Here is an 18523-nt window from a genome sequence, read left to right on the forward strand (position 1 = left end):
CATGCCACCATGCCCAGCTGATTTTTGTATTTTTTTTAGTACAGACAGAGTATCACCGTGTTGGCCAGGATGTTCTCAATCTGACCTTGTGATCCGCCAGCCTTGCCCTTCCAAAGTGCTGGGATTACAGATGTGAGCCACCGCGCCCAGCCACTTCAATTGATTATTAGTTTGCAAGTTTGTAATGCTTTCAGTGGTTCAACCCGTTTGATGTTAGTTCTGAGTTCAGACTTGTGAGTGACAGAGATACTAAGGCAGCTGCGAGATTATCAAATTCACTCAGCTCAATTTTTGTGGTGGTTGCTATTATCTATTTTTATTTGTGTATATTTCAATGCCAAATACCAAAATTCAAGCTTAAACTCTGTGAAGAATTGTTTGAAAAGTGGAGATTTATTAAATGAGCAAAGATTCCTTTTGAAGCTTTTTGTGTAGTATGCAAAAATGGAGAAAAGCACCAGCACATAGTAACAGCTAAACATGGAAGATGTGTGATTTCCTCAACTAATACTATATAAAGTGGTAAACAAATTTTTTTATTAAAAAGAATTCAAGGTCAGGTGCAGTGGCTCACACCTGTAATCCTTGCACTTTGGGAGGCCTAGGTGGGCAGATTGCCTGAGTTCAGTAGTTCAAGACCAGCCTGGGCAACATGGTGAAACCTTGTCTCTACTAAAATTACAAAATATTAGGGCGTGGTGGCGAGTAATTCCAGCTACTTGGGAGGCTGAGGCAAGAGAATTGCTTGAACCTGGGAGGTGGAGGTGGCAGTGAGCTGAGATTGCACCACTGTACTCCAGCCTGGGCGACAGAGCGAGATTGTCTCAATAAAAAAATAAAAAATAAAAAAATAAAAAATATTCAGATTGAGATACAGCAATTGCAGTGGAAGTTGTAAACATCTGCCACACTATATAACAGCAGCAGTCTTTCAACTCGAATGACAGTTTGAAAGTATTACTGCTAGAAGTATTTTCTGATTCCAAAGATGCAATCAAATTTTGAAGAGCCAAGATAAAATCTACTGCAACAACAACAAAAGTAATAGCTTCACTATGATCACAGAGATGTTCAATGATCTAAATGCCTCATCTATTTTCAGCAGAGCCATGGATGCAAGTAATCACAAGGCAGAGGATATTTTCCCTTTGTTTCTCTGAACTGCTTTTGGTGGCGAAATACAAATTGTGGTTGATGTTTGCATAAGGGCACAGACATGCTTGGTCCAAGCTAAAGTAAAGATTCCAAGTTGTGGGCCATCCTGCCAACATTCTGCATCATGAGGTCAAAATAGCATCTGATGTTCTTTGCATTTTCATTGAAGTAACTGTCATAAAATTGTTCTTTTACTTTAGCATTTACACTATTAGAATTGAGTGATTAAAGGATTGTGTGATTTTTTTGGCATTCGATATTCTTAATTTCCTTTGCAGTTAGAAACTCATTGGTTCCTGTAACTAACACAGTTGAGAAAGTTGTTAGTTTATGTAAAGTCTTGAAATGATATTTCAATTCTCAAGAAAAGATTCCAAAATTTTTGTTTACTTTAAAAATAATCCATTGAGTGAAGTTTGTTTTTTGTTCATAGTTTTTTTTTTTTTTTTTTCACTAGGAAACAAATATTTTATTCCTTTTTTCTGTTGTTCAGAGGACAGATCGTGATACAGAAAACAGCAGTCTGGCCACAGAGGCTGGGTTTGGTTGATTTCCACAGGCACATGGAGGACAGGAAGGGCGGGATCTCCTTTGAGCTTCCACTCTCATTAAGACCTTTGACCTCTTCCTGTACCCTCTACAGCAGTGCTGCATGGAGTCTACTGGGTCTCTAACCTACTTCACTTAACTCTCTGACCACTGACAGGCAGTGCAAAGGATGTGGGAGTTGTTTCTGCTGACCAAGGGGACATGGGCAGAGAAGCAAAGGCCCCTTACTCTCCCTCTGTCCATTCCAGTGTGCTGGCCACAACAGAATGGGAATCCTGCAGTCATCACCTGCTGGAGACTCAGCTTCAGGGATGGGAGCCTGTGTCCAGAAAAACTGAGCTGTAGATTGAAGTCTCAGAAGCAGGAAGATTGGAGAGTGGTAGGGTACCACAGCCCCTGGGGTTATTGCTGATAAGATATGCAAGGGCTACATTCCCCAAGGGCAGATTAGAAGCCCTGGACCTGGGATAGGCACGGTAGCTGACACCTGTAATCCCAGAATTTTGGGAGACCTAGACAGGTAGATTGCTTGAGGCCAGGCAAAACCCCATCTCTACTAAAAATGCAAAAATTAGCTGGGCGTGGTGCTGCATGCCTATAGTACCAGCTGCTCGGGAGGCCCAGGCATGAGAATCCCTTGAACCCATGTTGCAGTGAGCTAAGATCATGCCACTGCATTCCAGCTTGGGTGACAGAGTGGGACTCTGACTGAAAAAAGAAGAAGAAAAGCAGCAACCCTGGGACTGGAATCCCTGGGTGCTATGTGAAGGGCAGGGCAGATGGGGCTCCCTGGGGCTTCCCCAGGGAGAAAAAATAAACATAGAAGAATATAGTAGCCTGCTGAAGGCAGTGCTGGGCTCACAAACTCCTTGCTTTGCTTTGTATCTCCAATTGCTGATCTTCAGAACAGACTGGGGTTGGACTGGGATAAGGAAGCGAGGTTCTTGTAAAAGAAGTGAAGAGACTTCATGAAGAAAGATGATAAAAGTGGTGCAAACCTTCCCAGGTCCCATGACAACTGGAGACTCCTGCCCATGCTCTAAAGGGAAGGAGCTAGACTCTCCAGGAAATAAAGCAGACTCCCAGGAGTGAGAGGTGATGGGGGGCAGAGACGAGCAGATGGCTACATGGCTCAGCCCTTGCCCAGGAAAGCAAGTCCACAGTTCACTAACAGTAATAACCATGAACAAGTAGCCATGAACACTAGAGTCAGCAAACACACATACACAGACACATCACAGGAGTTGGAGGAGCCTGCAGGCTGCAGTGGTGAGGCAGGAGATTAATTAGTTGGATCATCAGGTGGAGGAATGGTGTTAGAGGGGACAGGAAAGGTTGTGGGGGGACACACAATTTATTGGCTTCTCTTGGAGTAAGATTTGTTGCTGAAGTGGCCGTTTTCTTAAGCATCAATATTTGCATCTAAAAGTTCAAGCAGCTGCCTTCAGGTTCCAGAGGCTTCCCACCGGAGGGCTGCACTTCATTCAGCTCTCTGCTTTCTGGAGTTTTGTTGCATTTGCAGTGATGAGGTTCTCCACCTGGGCGTCCTCCTCCCCTGGGGTCCCAGGCTTCCGATTGAAACTGCGCTTGTATCTGCAACCTAGGATAAGGAGGATCCCAGCGGAGAAGAGGACCACAGCACATAACAACCCCCCAATCCTCCAGGTCTGGTAGTCATAATGAAAAGGGTCAGTTTCCTTCTCCTTTTCAGCTGCACTGGCCAAGACAATGAGGGCCAACAGGCTGCATAGAAAGATCAGCACCACCTCCATGGTGCTTGCACAGCCAGTCCCCTTCCTGAGATGATCCCAGGAGGATGTGTCAAGTCCCAAGGAACCTGGGAGTGGCATGTTCCTAGTTTTCAATCTCATTAGGGATAGGATTATGCAAATAGAAAGAAGAGCAAACAATATTACTGAAATAATCCATGACATAATGGAACCATGGGCAAGTGGAGGTGGTACTGGGTAGCCCAGCAGGGCCACAGGAACCGACCATGTCTGGAGAAATTCCAGTCATGAATTCTGCCAAACAAGGAAGTGTCGAGGACAGCCAAATCATCAGGGAGATGTAATTCATGAGAAAGCTGTGTAATTTAAATACTCATAATTTATTTCAGCTAATGAATAAAACTGCAGTACTGCACTTGCTGCATCTGGGAACTAACTACCCCCCCAAAAAATAAATATTTATTTATTTTATTGCATTAAAGAAATAATGGAGGCCGGCGAGGTGGCTCATGCCTGTAATCCAAGCACTTTGGGAGGCCGAGGCAGGTGAATCACTTGAGGTCAGGAGTTCGAGACCAGCCTGATCAATATGGTGAAACCTTGTCTCTACTAAAAATACGAAAAATTAACTGGTGTGGTGGCATGTGCCTGTAATCCCAGCTACTGGGGAGGCTGAGGCAGGAGAATCATTTGAATCTGGGAGGCGGAGGTTGCAGTGCCCCGAGGTCATGCCACTGCACTTCAGCCTAGGAGGCAGAATGAGACCCAGTCTAAAAAAAAAAAAAAAGAAAAAGAAAGAATGGAATATTCACAAGTGTCAAGACTGTTCTTAAAATGGAAAAACATTAGGCTGGATGCAGTGGCTCATGCCTGTAATCCCAGCACTTTGGGAGGCTGAGTGGGCAGATCACGAGGTCAGGAGTTCGAGACCAGCCTGGCCAACATAGTGAAACCCCGTCTCTACTAAAGTTACAAAAATTAGTCGGGTGTGGTGGCACGAGCCTGTAGTCCCACCTACTTGGGACGCTGAGGCAGGAGAATCGCTTGAATCCAGGAAGCAGAAGTTGCGGTGAGCCAAGATCATGTCACTGCACTCCAGCCTGGGCAACAGAGCAAGACTCCATCTCATAAAAAAAAAAAAAAAAAGAAAAGAAAAGAAAAAAAATTATGAGCAGGAAAATAAATTGTGATTTGAATTGATAATCATTGTACTTGCCATGACTGTCTTCTGAAATGCATCTCAACCCTTGAATAATTTGATTCTTTTACGTGGATGGTACTAAATGCTTTTCCAGCATGGAAACAAGTGGGATTATCATCAGTGGTGGTAAAGAAGGGAATAGGAATGGAAAAAAATGCTTCTTTTTTGGTCAGTGGACATTTATTTCTTATTTTTATTTTTAACTTAAGCTTCAATAGCTTTTGGAGTACAAGTGGTTTTTGGTTATGGATGAATTATAAAGTGGTGGATTCTGAGATTTTAGTGCCCCTGTCACCCGAGTAGTGTACACTGTACCTAATGTGTATATATATATTTTTTTTCTTTTTTGAGACGGAGTTTTGCTCTTGTTGCCCAGGCTGGAGTGCAATGGTGCGATTTTGGCTCACTGCAACCTCCACCTCTCAGGTTCAAGGGATTCCCCTGCCTTAGCCTCCCAATAGCTGGGACTGCAGGTGTGTGCCACCACACCTAGCTAATTTTGTATTTTTAGTAGAGACAGGGTTTCACTGGGTTAGCTAGGCTGGTCTTTAACTCCTGACTTCATGATCCACATACCTCGGCCTCCCAAAGTGCTGAGACTACAGGCATGAGCCACTGCGCCTGGCCATGTGTAGTTTTTTAAATCTCTGGCCTCCTTCCTACCAGCCCCCTTCTGAGTGTCTAAAGTCCATTGTATCACTCGGTATGCCTCTGTGTACTCACAGCTTAGCTCCCACTTACAAGTTTTAACTTACAGTTTTTGGTTTTCCACTCCTGTATTACCTCTGTCAGTGAACATTTTAAAAAGTTACTGTGATCTGCAAACAGGGACAATTTGACTTCTTTTCCTAACTGAATACCCTTTATTTCTTTCTCTTGCCTGATTGCCCTAGCCAGAACTTCCAACACTATGTTGAATAGGAGTGGTGAGAGAGGGCATCCCTGTCTTGTGCCAGTTTTCAAAGGGAATGATTTCAGTTTTTGCCCATTCAGTATGATATTGGCTGTGGGTTTGTCATAAATGGCTCTTATTATTTTGAGATACGTTCCATCAATACCGAATTTATTGAGAGTTTTTAGCATGAAGGGCTGTTGAATTTTGTCAAAGGCCTTTTCTGCATCTATTGAGAAAATCATGTGGTTTTTGTCTTTGGTTCTGTTTATACGCTGGATTACGTTTATTGATTTGCATATGTTGAACCAGCCTTGCATCCCAGGGATGAAGCCCACTTGGCCATGGTGGATAAGTTTTTTGATGTGCTTCTGGATTTGGTTTGCCAGTATTTTATTGAGGATTTTTGCATCGATGTTCATCAGGGATATTGGTGTAAAATTCTCTTTTTTTGTTGTGTCTCTGCTAGGCTTTGGTATCAGCATGATGTTGGCCTCATAAAATGAGTGAGGGAGGATTCCCTCTTTTTCTATTGATTGGAATAGTTTCAGAAGGAATGGTACCAGCTCCTCCTTGTACCTCTGGTAGAATTCGGCTGTGAATCCATCTAGTCCTGGACATTTTTTGGTTGGTAGGCTATTAATTATCACCTCAATTTCAGAGTCTACTATGGGTCTATTCAGGGATTCAACTTCTTCCTGGTTTAGTCTTCGGAGAGTGTAAGTGTCCAGGAAATTATCTATTTCTTCTAGATTTTCTAGTTTATTTGCATAGAGGTGTTTATAGTATTGATTTAGAAAAGCCCATCGTCTCAGCCCCAAATCTCTTTAAGCTGATAAGAAACTTCAGCAAAGTCTCAGGATACAAAACTAATGTGCAAAAATCACAAGCATTCTTATACACCAGTAACACACAAACACAGAGCCAAATCATGAATGAAATTCCATTCACAATTGCTTCAAAGAGAATAAAATACCTAGAAATCCAACTTAAAAGGGATGTAAAGGACCTCTTCAAGGAGAACTACAAGCCACTGCTCAGTGAAATAAAAGAGTACACAAACAAATGGAAGAACATACCATGCTCATGGATAGGAAGAATCAATATCGTGAAAATGGTCATACTGCCCAAGGTCATTTATAGATTCAATGCCATCCCCATCAAGCTACCAATGAGTATCTTCACAGAATTGGAAAAAACTGCTTTAAAGTTCATATGGAACCAAAAAAGAGCCCGCATTGCCAAGACAATCCTAAGTCAAAAGAACAAAGCTGGAGGCATCACGCTACCTGACTTCAAACTATATTACAAGGCTACAGTAACCAAAACAGCATGGTACTGTTACCAAAACAGAGATATAGACCAATGGAACAGAACAGACTCCTCAGAAATAATACCACACATCTCCAGCCATCTGATCTTTGACAAAGCTGACAAAAACAAGAAATGAGGAAAGGATTCCCTATTTAATAAATGGTGCTGGGAAAATTGGCTAGCCTTAAGTAGAAAGCTGAAACTGGATCCTTTCCTTACTCCTTATACGAAAATTAATTCAAGATGGATTAGAGACTTAAATGTTAGACCTAATACCATAAAAACCCTAGAAGAAAACGTAGGCAATACCATTCAGGACATAGGCATGGGCAAGGACTTCATGTCTAAAACACCAAAAGCAATGGCAACAAAAGCCAAAATTGACAAATGGGATCTAATAAACTAAAGAGCTTCTGCACAGCAAAAGAAACTACCATCAGAGTGAACAGGCAACTTACAGAATGGGAGAAAATTTTTGCAATCTACTCATCTGACAAAGGGCTAATATCCAGAACCTACAAAGAACTCAAACAAATTTACAAGAAAAAAACAACCCCATCAAAAAGTGGGCAAAGGATATGAACAGACATTTCTCAAAAGAAGACATGCGTACAGCCAACAGACACATGAAAAAATGCTCATCATCACTGGCCATCAGAGAAATGCAAATCAAAACCACAATGAGATACCATCTCACACCAGTTAGAATGGCAATCATTAAAAAGTCAGGAAACAACAGGTGCTGGAGAGTGTGGAGAAATAGGAACACTTTTACACTGTTGGTGGGATTGTAAACTAGTTCCACCATTATGGAAAACAGTATGGTGATTCCTCAAGGATCTAGAACTAGATGTACCATACGACCCAGCCATCCCACTACTGGGTATATATCCAAAGGATTATAAATCATGCTGCTATAAAGACACATGCACACATATGTTCATTGTGGCACTATTTACAATAGCAAAGACTTGGAATCAACCTAAATGTCCACCAGTGACAGACTGGATTAAGAAAATGTGGCACATATACACCATGGAATACTATGCAGCCATAAAAAAGGATGAGTTTGTATCCTTTGTAGGGACACGGTTGCAGCTGGAAACCATCATTCTGAGCAAACTATCTGAAGAACAGAAAACCAAACACCGCATGTTCTCACTCATAGGTGGGAACTGAGCAATGAGATCACTTGGACTCCAGAAGGGGAACATCACACACCGGGGCCTATTATGGGGAGGGGGTAGGGGGGAGGGATTGCACTGGGAGTTATACCTGATGTAAATGACGAGTTGATGGGTGCTGACGAGTTGATAGGTGCAACACACCAACATGGCACAAGTATACATATGTAACCTGCACGTTGTGCACATGTACCCTAGAACTTAAAGTATAATAAGAAAAAAAAGTGTGATCAAGAGATCCAACATACTCCTGAAGAATGGAAAATGCAGTTTTGCCATGAAAGACGGTATTACGTGGTTTAACAAAATTTGAAGAGCAATTCTGAGTTATCTTCACGACAGTGTACAGGCTGGTAATGCTCACGTCCAGCGTGTTTTCTCGCTGTGAGCGTCCAGTGGACCAGAAGGAAGCAAGTGGAGCCTCAGGGTGCAAGTGGAGGTGGTGCTGGGTAGCGCAGCAGGGCCACAGGAACCGACTATGTCTGGAGAAATTCCACTTGTCAGTTACGCCAAACGAGGAAGTGTTGAGGACAGCCAAATCGGGGAGATGTAATTCATGAGAAAGCTGTGTAATTTAAATACTCATAATTTATTTCAGCTAACGAATAAAACTGCAGGACTGCACTTCCTGCATCTGGGAACTAACTACCCATTGCGGCTGAAACCTCAGGCCCTTTTTAAAGGAGCGGCGCGAGGACTTGTGGGAAATGTAGTCTACACTTTCTAAGGAACCGGCGCGAGGACTTGTGGGAAATGTAGTCTGCACTTTCTGGTCCCTGTAACGGGAGCCGCTTCGGGCCTTCTGCGCATGTACGCCGTATGGCTCCAGGTTTGTTTTTCTCCCCGCAGCCTGAGTGGGAGGGCTACCGGCATTTCCGGGTCGGGGTAGAGGACATGGAGGGTGAGTAAGGGAGGGCTGGGGCGAGGGTGGACTGGAGGTTCCGCGCTTGCTGGGGGTGGGAGAGAGAGAGAGCGGCTTTGCCGCCTGGTCTAGGTCCGAATCCTGCCTTGGTTCTTGTGCTCCCGAAGGGAACGCGCACGTCCCGCGCCTGTGACAAGTGAGGTTGGATTTTCTCTTGCCTGAGGTGAAGGATGCCCGGAGGCCTCGGCAGGACGGCGCGGAAACGCGCCTTCTGCCCAATGGATGCGCGCTTCTCTCATTATTTCCCCGCGGAATCGGAATCTCGCTGTGGCGTCGCAACCACCTGTGGTCGGCGTCGCCGAGTTGTCACTGCGACGCCGAGGCAAGCGGGGTGGCGGGAAGCACCCGCGGGGCGGGGAGGGAACCTGCAGGCGCGGACTGCACACCCAGCCTCTGCCCAGCGTCACCCGGCTTGCTGTGTTCTCGCAGGTCGCAGCTTCATGGCCTGACGCCTTCAGGAAGTATTTTGAAGTCATCCTGACTGTGGATTGAGGAATTTCTTGTTTCCACTGACCTGTGAGGCCGCGCACGTGGAGGGAAGTACCCCGGAGCCTCCGGCACTGTGCAGCCTGGCCTGTGTCCCTAGTAGCACCAGTGGGCATTTCCGGAGGGTCCAGCTCGTGGCTCAAGTGACAGGAAGATGTAGGAGCTTTCAGTCTTGGATGAGGGTTCGAACTGAAGGGCTTAGGCCCAGCAGTCTTGGAGCAAAGCGGCTGTTGTGGGGTAAGAAAAGAAGGGTAGGGGGCGAGGGCTCAGGGGCCCTCCTAGGAGGACGCCCGACCAGTTTGGCTGAGACCTCATTAGAGATCTAGAGCACGGGTGGGAGGAGCAGTGGCTCGATTTGTGTCCTGTCCAGACTCCCACAGGCTGGGTGATGGTGGGAGCTTTGTGCTCATTCAGATGTGGCGGCAGAGGAGGGCAAGGCGGAAGGGGCAGACAGCACTATTTCTTGGGGAATTGTGAAGGCATCATGAGGAGGGAGGAGCTTAGCAGCCAAGTGGAGGAGAGCACTCTCCATGCCTGGATTCGTTACTTCCTCGTTCTAGATGCTGAACTGCTGGCGCACTGCAGCACAACTAGAGATGCCCCCATCTTGATCTTACGGAATCAGAGCTGCAGCCGAAAGAAAGTTAGCTATTTCGGCTTTATTTAAAAGATGGGGTGGGGTGGGGTAGACAGGAAACGAGCTTAACGTGTTAAGTGACTGATGACATTGACACATTTTGTGTGGCAGAGTCAAGAACAGACACTAAATCGCTTGAGGACCCAGGAGGGTGTTTGCTGCGTTGACAACAGAGTAAGTAAAAATCAGTGTGCTTTTTTAAATCTAAAGATGGTTTTGAGAATCTGAAACCAAGTTAGAGCAAGTTCGTTTTCCTTCCAAAAAAACTGGGCTGGGCTGGGCGCGGTGACTCATACCTGTAATCCCAGCACTTTGGGAGGGTAAGGCGGGCGGATCACGAGGTCAGGAGTTCGAGACCAGCCTGGCCAACATGGTGAAACCCCGTCTTTACTAAAAATACAAAAAATTACCCAGGCGTGGTGGTGCGCACCTGTAGTCCCAGCTACTTGGGAGGTTGAGACAGGAGGTTGCAGTGAGCCGAGATCATGCCATTGCAGTCCAGCCTGGGCAACAGGGCAGGATTCTGTCTCAAAAAAGCAAACAACAACAAAAAACTGGGCTGAAAAATACCACATCACTATTTTCAAAACGTTGTTGGGATTCTCTGGTTTATAATAAAGATTAAAACCTGAGTATTTTTGTTTAGCATCAGTTTTAATGAAAGTATTATGTTCCATTCTTTGGCTTTTCCTAACTTGCTTAATTAGTTTATTGCTTTGCATACTCTGTTAGAGTACAACGTAAGTTGTTTATGAATCAGTAGAAAACAAAACGTTTTTACATTTGGAAACTAATGTGTCCAAGCAGTACATAATCATGCCAGTCATGCATGGGTCTGTGAGTATCTCCCTTTCAGAGATGTTTTGCCAGCTGCGAAGTGGACCTTTTTAGGCAAGTGACATCTCTCATGATCCTTTCTTATTTCTCAGCTATACCTCACAGTTTGCTCTGCTCTTCCAACACCAGTGGAAGATGATCACATCCCAGGTAAGTTGTTTATTTTTTCACAATTTTGCTTACAAGTAATTACTGAGGTTTTAAAAATGTCTCTACATTCATATGAAAGTAGAAATAACATCAGGGAAAATACAGAGGAGAGGTCACATTACAGTTCATGGGTCAAATGCAGCCTGCCGCCTGTTTTTTTATGGTCCGCAAATGAAGGATAGTTTTTATGTTTTTAGGTGGCTGGAGGGAAAAAAACCAAGAGCATTATTTTGCTTGGAAATTGTATGAAATTCAGATTTCGTTATCTATAAAGTTTTATTGGGACTCAGCTATACTCATGTATTTATGTATTGTCTGTTGGTACTTTCACACTATGAGAGCAGAGTTGACTGGTTGCAGCAGAGACTAATGGCCCACAAGCCTAAAATATTTACTGTGAGACCCTTCACAGAAAATGTTTGCTGATTTCTGATAGAGAGTTGATGAAGAGTAAGACAAAAATGTCATGTTAAGGGAATGCAGATCTTGTGATCTCACAGAGTTGTGAAACTGGAACATAAAACACTTTAAAGGTCAATGAGCTTTATTAGGTGACATTGTGAAACTTCCGATGACAGTCCTTCAGTTACATAAAAAAGTAGTACAAAAAAGTGAGTAATTCATGTGCAGTCCAGGGTAAAACTTAAGAGATAGCAAGAGAACGTATGTGATTAAAAAATTCAAATAGGCTGGGCTAGGTGGCTCACGCCTGTAATCCCAGCACTTTGGGAGGCTGAGGCGGGTAGATCACGAGGTCGGGAGTTCGAAACCAGCCTGACCAACATGGTGAAACCCCGTCTCTACTAAAAATATAAAAATTAGCTGGGCATTGTGGGGTGCACCTGTAATCCCAGCTAGTCAGGAGGCTGAGGCAGGAGAATCACTTGAACCCAGGAGGCGGAGGGTGCAGTGAGCCGAGATTGTACCACTACACTCCAGCCTGGGCGACAGAGTGAGACTCCGTCTCAAAAAAAAAAAAAAAAAAAAAATTCATATGAATTATGTAGCATTAGGACTTATGGTTGTTTAAAGAAACAGTCCTGGTAGGCTAGGGTGATCATGGGTTGTTAGGATGTGGCAGGCTTTGTGACAGCCCTAGAGACTGGGCAGAACTGGAATATTTGCAATAACTTTCAAGGAATTCTACCTAAAAAAAAAATTATGGTAAAATACACATCACATGAAATTGACAATTAAGCCATTTTAAAGTATAAAATTCAATGACTTTAGTACATTCACAGTGTTGTACAACCATAACCACCATTTATTTCTGGAATATTTTCATCACACCAAAAGGAAACACAGTACCCTTAATAAGCAGTGTTGTAACTTAATAAGCAGTTGCTCCCTTTTTCCCCTCTGCTCCCAGCCCCTAGCAACAGGTTGCAGTAGAGACTGTAATGGCCCACACACCTTTTTGTTTAAATGCTATTGTAATTGGAATTGTTAATTTCCTTTTTGACTGTACATTGAAATGAGTACAGAACTAATTTTTGAGTAATCTTGTATCCTGTAATTTTGCTGAATTTGTTTCCTATTTGTAGTAGTTTCTTTGTGGATTCTTTAGTATTTTCTGCATATATGATCATGTCATCTGCAAACAAAAATATTTTCTTTCTTTCTTTCCAATTTGGGTGTATATATTTGTTTAACCTAATTGCTGTGGCTGGAATTTTTAGTACAATGTTGAATATATGTGGCCAAAGCAGGAATCTTTATTTATTGTTAGCTTTTTGTTTTAGCAGTCTTAACCATTTTGGGATGTACAATTCAGAAGCAGTGTTATGTATATTCATATTGTACATCTAATCTCCAGAATTTTTTCATCTTGGGAAATTGAAATTCTGTACCCATTAAACAATAACTCCCCACTTTCCCCTCCTCCTTGCCCCTGGCAGCCACCATCCTGCTTTCTGTTCTATGAGTTTCACTACTTTTGCTATGTCTCATTTAAGTGAAATCATACAGTATTTGTCTTATTGTGACTGGCTTATTTCACTTCGCATAATGTCCTCAAGCTTCCTCAGTGTTGTAGCATGTGTCAGAATTTATCTCCTTTTTAATGTTGAATGATATTTCATTGTACTCATGTTTTGTTTATTCATTCATCTGTCAGTGGACATTTGGATTCCTTCCTCCTTTTAACTGTTGTAAATAATGTTACTGTGAACGTGGGTGTACAACTATCTCTTTGAGATCCTTCTTTCAGTTCTTTTAGTTGTATACTCAGAAGTGGTATGGCTGGAATCTGTGGTAATTCTATTTTTAGTTTCTTGAGGAAACACCAACTTGTTTTCTACAGAAGGTGCACCATTTTACAGTCCCATCCTCAGTGTACAGGATTCTGATTTCTGCATATCCTTGCCAACACTTGTTATTTTCTTTTGTTGTTTTGATAGCAGCCGTTGTAATGGGTGTATAGTAATTTTTCATTGTGATTTTGATTTGTATTTCCCTAATGATTAGTGATGCTGAGTATATTTTCGTAAGCTTGTTGACCATTTGTATATCTTTTATGGAGAAATGTCTGTTCAAGTCCTTGTCCATCTTTGAATCTGGTTTTTTGTTTGTTTTGAGTTGTAGTGGTTCTTTATTTTTTTAGTATTAATTCCTCATCAGATACACGAATTGCAAATATTTCTTCCTGTTGTGTTGGTTGCCTTTTCATTCAGTTAACCATGTCCTTTAATGCACAATTTTTAAGTTTGATGTAGTCCAATTTATTTTTACTACTGTTGCCTGTGGTTTTTGATATTATATCCAAGAAAACATTACATTGCCACATGTAACGTCAAGAATCCATTCTCCTATGTGCTCTGCCATGAGTTTTGTAACTTTAATTTTGGTTCTTAGATTTAGGTCTTTGATTCATTTTGAGTTTTTTTTTTTTTTAGTTTTGTTTTGCATGTGGCTATCCAGTTTTTCCAACACTATTTGTTAGAAAAAATGTCCTTTCCCTATTGACTGTTCGTGACAACTTTGTTGAAAATCATTTTACCATACATGCATGGGTTTTCAAGATTATTTTGACTACTTGAGATCCCTTGAAATTCCATGTAAACTTCAGGATGATTTATTTATTTTCTGTGTGTGTGTGTATAAATAATGATTTAATGAATATGCTTGTAACCATCATCTGCTTTAAGAAATAACATATTACAGGCCGGGCGCGGTGGCTCAAGCCTGTAATCCCAGCACTTTGGGAGGCCGAGACGGGCGGATCACGAGGTCAGGAGATCGAGACCATCCTGACTAACACGGTGAAACCCCGTCTCTACTAAAAAATACAAAAAAACTAGCCGGGCGAGGTGGTGGGCGCCTGTAGTCCCAGCTACTCGGGAGGCTGAGGCAGGAGAATGGCGTGAACCCGGGAGGCGGAGCTTGCAGTGAGCTGAGATCCGGCCACTGCACTCCAGCCTGGGCGGCAGAGCGAGACTCCGTCTCAAAAAAAAAAAAAAAAAAAAAAAAAAGAAATAACATATTACAAAAAACCTGAGTGCCCCTCGTCTGTTGAATTCCTCTCTTAGTCCCAAAGGTATCTTAACAGATTTTTAAGGGTACAATAAAATATTGTTAGCTGTAGGTACAATGTTGTATAGCAGATCCCTAGAAGTTACTCATCTTGCATTACTGAAACATTCTACCCATTGAACAGCAACTTTCTATTTCCCTTCTCTCCTGCCCTTGGCAACCACTGTTTTGTTCTCTGCTTTTATGAGTTTGACTATTTTAAATATCTCATCTAAGTGGCATTTTGCAGTATTCGTCCTATGACTGGCTTGTGTCGCCTCCAGGTTCATCCATGTTGTCATATATTGCAAAATTTTCCTTTTTTAAAAAAAGCTGAATAATATTTGATTTTATGTATATATCATGTTTTCTTTTTTTTTTTATTATACTTTAAGTTCTAGGGTACATATGCATAACGTGCAGGTTTGTTACATATGTATACTTGTGTCATGTTGGTGTGCTGCACTCATCAACTCGCCAGCACCCATCAACTCGTCAGCACCCATCAACTCATCATTTACATCAGGTATAACTCCCAATGCCATCCCTCCCCCCTACCCCTCCCTGTGATAGGCCCCGGTGTGTGATGTTCCCCTTCCCGAGTCCAAGTGATCTTATTGTTCAGTTCCCACCTATGAGTGAGAACATGCGGTGTTTGGATTTCTGTTCTTGCGATAGTTTGCTCAGAATGATGGTTTACAGCTGCATCCATGTCCCTACAAAGGACGCAAACTCATCCTTTTTGATGGCTGCATAGTATTCCATGGTGTATATGTGCCACATTTTCTTAATCCAGTCTGTCACTGATGGACATTTGAGTTGATTCCAAGTCTTTGCTATTGTGAATAGTGCCGCAATAAACATACATGTGCATGTGTCTTTATAGCAGCATGATTTGTAATCCTTTGGGTATATACCCAGTAATGGATGGCTGGGTCATATGGTACATCTAGTTCTAGATCCTTGAGGAATCGCCATACTGTTTTCCATAATGGTTGAACTAGTTTACAATCCCACCAACAGTGTAAAAGTGTTCCTATTTCTCCACATCCTCTCCAGCACCTGTTGTTTCCTGACTTTTTAATGATTGCCATTCTAACTGGTGTGAGATGGTATCTCATTGTGGTTTTGATTTGCATTTCTCTGATGGCGAGTGATGATGAGCATTTTTTCATGTGTCTGTTGGCTGTATGCATGTCTTCTTTTGAGAAATGTCTGTTCATATCCTTTGCCCACTTTTTGATGGGGTTGTTTTTTTCTTGTAAATTTGTTTGAGTTCTTTGTAGGTTCTGGATATTAGCCCTTTGTCAGATGAGTAGATTGCAAAATTTTTCTCCCATTCTGTAGGTTGCCTGTTCACTCTGATGGTAGTTTCTTTTGCTGTGCAGAAGCTCTTTAGTTTAATTAGATCCCATTTGTCAATTTTGGCTTTTGCTGCCGTTGCTTTTGGTGTTTTAGACATGAAGTCCTTGCCCATGCCTATGTCCTGAATGGTATTACCTACGTTTTCTTCTAGGGTTTTTATGGTATTAGGTCTAACATTTAAGTCTCTAATCCATCTTGAATTAATTTCTGTATAAGGAGTAAGGAAAGGATCCAGTTTCAGCTTTCTACTTATGGCTAGCCAATTTTCCCAGCACCATTTATTGAATAGGGAATCCTTTCCCCATTTCTTGTTTTTGTCAGGTTTATCAAAGACCAGATGGCTGTAGATGTGTGTTATTATTTTTGAGGAGTCTGTTCTGTTCCATTGTCTATATCTCTGTTTTGATAACAGTACCATGCTGTTTTGGTTACTGTAGCCTTGTAGTATAGTTTGAAGTCAGGTAGCGTGATGCCTCCAGCTTTGTTCTTTTGACTTAGGATTGTCTTGGCAATGCAGGCTCTTTTTTGGTTCCATATGAACTTTAAAGCAGTTTTTTCCAATTCTGTGAAGAAACTCATTGGTAGCTTGATGGGGATGGCATTGAATCTATAAATAACCTTGGGCAGTATGGCCATTTTCATGATATTGATTCTTCCTATCCATGAGCATGGTATGTTCTTCCATTTGTTTGTGTCCTCTTTTATTTCACTGAGCAGTAGTTTGTAGTTCTCCTTGAAGAGTTCCTTTACATCCTTTGTAAGTTGGATTCTTAGGTATTTTATTCTCTTTGAAGCAATTGTGAATGGAAGTTTGTCCCGTCCAGTGGGATCGTTAACACAGACCTTGGAGGAGGGGGTGGGAATTTAGAGAGACAAGAGACACAAGAAATGGAGACAAGACAGTATCCTGATCAAGTCTCGTTTATTGAGGGCGTTGGTACAGCTTATATAGGCTGGTAAGAAAGAGGAAGTGCGGCAGAGCAGGCGGGGAGGAGAACAATGAGAGACGTCACCAGGCGCATGCTCGGTAGACTTAGTCTTTCCCAGGTGCGGGAAGTTATCTACGCGCGCGCGAAAAGTTCACCTGCGCGGGAAAAGTTGATGATGAAGAACCAGGAAGTGTGCCATCTTGTCTCCGCAATGCGGAGCTTAAGCAACAGAGGCCGCGGCAATTTCCGGGCCTCACAACTCCGGACAGGTCCTCCTTTTTTATATTATTAGTGACTAGAAGATAGTCCCTCGGGAACTGCGCCTGTCTTAGGTTGGAGTGACACATCTCTTCACTGGTACCCATCATGGGATTAGGCAGTAGCTATGACGGCCCTCCTGTCTTAGGTTAGTGAGAGATGACACTCTCTTACCCGTCATTGGCTGTCCAGTTCAGTGCACAGGGAAGGTGGTTTACAGCAAGCGTAAGTATGGACCACCGTGATCTTCTTGTTCAAGGCGATGATAATGGACCTGTATGGGTTTGGCTTGGATGGCCTCGATTTGTTGCTTAATGAATGTCATGAGCTTATTGAAGATTATAGGTCCCAAAGAGAGTAAGAGCAATAGGCAAAGCAGGGGGCGCAAGAACGGTATAATATAGGGGAGGAGTCCATGGAACCCAGTCCAAAAACGGGTTATCAGTCATTTCTTTTCGTCGTTTTTCTAGGTCTTCTTGTAGACACTTGATTTTATCTCTGACGATCCCGGACTTGTTGGCGTAGAAACAGCACTTTTCCTGTAGAGCTAAGCAGATACCTCCCTGTTCAGCAGTTAATAAATCTAGGCCTCTTCTATTTTGGAGCACTACTTCTGCCAGGGAATCTACTTGATCTTGTAGATCTTGTACAGTACTTGAGATGGCCTGCTTATCTGAGATCAATTGGCGAGACAATTTGGCGTATTGAGTAACAGAGACCCCTAGGCTTGAAGCCCCAGTTGTTACGGCAGTAGTGATGCCTAATCCTACAAGTAAGGGGATAAATTGTATTGCCCTTTTGGCTCTTCCCAAAAAGTGATCTATAGCTGGAATACGTAGAGGTTCATCTCCAGGGATAATGTCTATATCTGGCAGAAGAGTGGCTAAGACACAACGTCCTGTCCAGTTTACAGGCAAATAGGTATACGCTCTATTATTGCCACATATAAAAACTGAACTGTTTGGGGCACACAGCAATTGGGAAATATTTGTTGTGATGGAACAATTATTGAATTCAATGATTCCTACATGGATGTCATAGGTGTTATTGAGGAAAGGGGAGTAGAAGCAAGGGGAGTTAGAAAATTCTAGGGGCTGCACTTGAAGGGGAGGAATTATGGTGCAGGAAGTATTGGATGTATAGTTTAAGTCTTTGCTGGGTATGGCAAGAGGAACGGGATCTCCTAATGGTAAACATAGCCAGCAGTCATTGGCTAGACTAGAGTTGGAATTATTGAGCAGATTATGAGTAGCAGTGAGGAGGTCAAAAGTCTGGGCATCAATTTTTTCTTTCCCTCGGATTTTGGGCAGAGCCAAAGGGTGGTAGCGAATTTCTGGATATAGAGATTTTTGCAACTCTTCAAGTTTTTTGTGCACCATAATTTCCCGGACCCTATCTTGTGGG

The 18523-nt window shown here is 42.7% G+C and overlaps 2 protein-coding genes across 8 annotated transcripts in view; one reads left to right on the plus strand and one right to left on the minus strand.

Annotated features, from left to right (window-relative positions):
* Positions 1 to 2982: 2982 nt before the first annotated feature.
* Positions 2983 to 3675, minus strand: LOC117082283 (FXYD domain-containing ion transport regulator 6-like). The gene has a single exon (XM_033208902.1). It carries the CDS (start codon positions 3636 to 3638, stop codon positions 3189 to 3191), a length of 450 nt encoding a protein of 149 aa, XP_033064793.1. The 5' UTR covers positions 3639 to 3675; the 3' UTR covers positions 2983 to 3188.
* Positions 3676 to 8790: 5115 nt separating this feature from the next.
* Positions 8791 to 18523, plus strand: part of ZNF37A (zinc finger protein 37A) — a 46406-nt gene continuing 36673 nt past the window's right edge. For 3 of the 7 annotated variants that reach the window (XM_033209850.1, XM_033209846.1, XM_033209851.1), the window contains exons 1-3: positions 9539 to 9670; positions 10182 to 10244; positions 11000 to 11057. Coding sequence is in view for 5 of the 7 variants with exons in the window: in XM_033209846.1 (XP_033065737.1) it covers positions 11043 to 11057 (15 nt within the window). In the remaining 2 variants the exon portion in view is untranslated. Of the gene's footprint in view, positions 8927 to 9538; positions 9671 to 10181; positions 10245 to 10999; positions 11058 to 18523 lie in introns of those variants that run through there. The other 4 variants (XM_033209847.1, XM_033209849.1, XM_033209845.1 and 1 more) reach the window with 4 other exon arrangements.

Source organism: Trachypithecus francoisi, unplaced genomic scaffold (genome assembly GCF_009764315.1).
Source record: "Trachypithecus francoisi isolate TF-2019V2 unplaced genomic scaffold, Tfra_2.0 Lachesis_group9, whole genome shotgun sequence".
Lineage (NCBI taxonomy): Eukaryota > Metazoa > Chordata > Mammalia > Primates > Cercopithecidae > Trachypithecus > Trachypithecus francoisi.

Bases quoted from the DNA above. Each gene is read 5' to 3' on its own strand.
- LOC117082283 (XM_033208902.1), bottom strand. From the start codon at position 3,638: ATGTCATGGATTATTTCAGTAATATTGTTTGCTCTTCTTTCTATTTGC.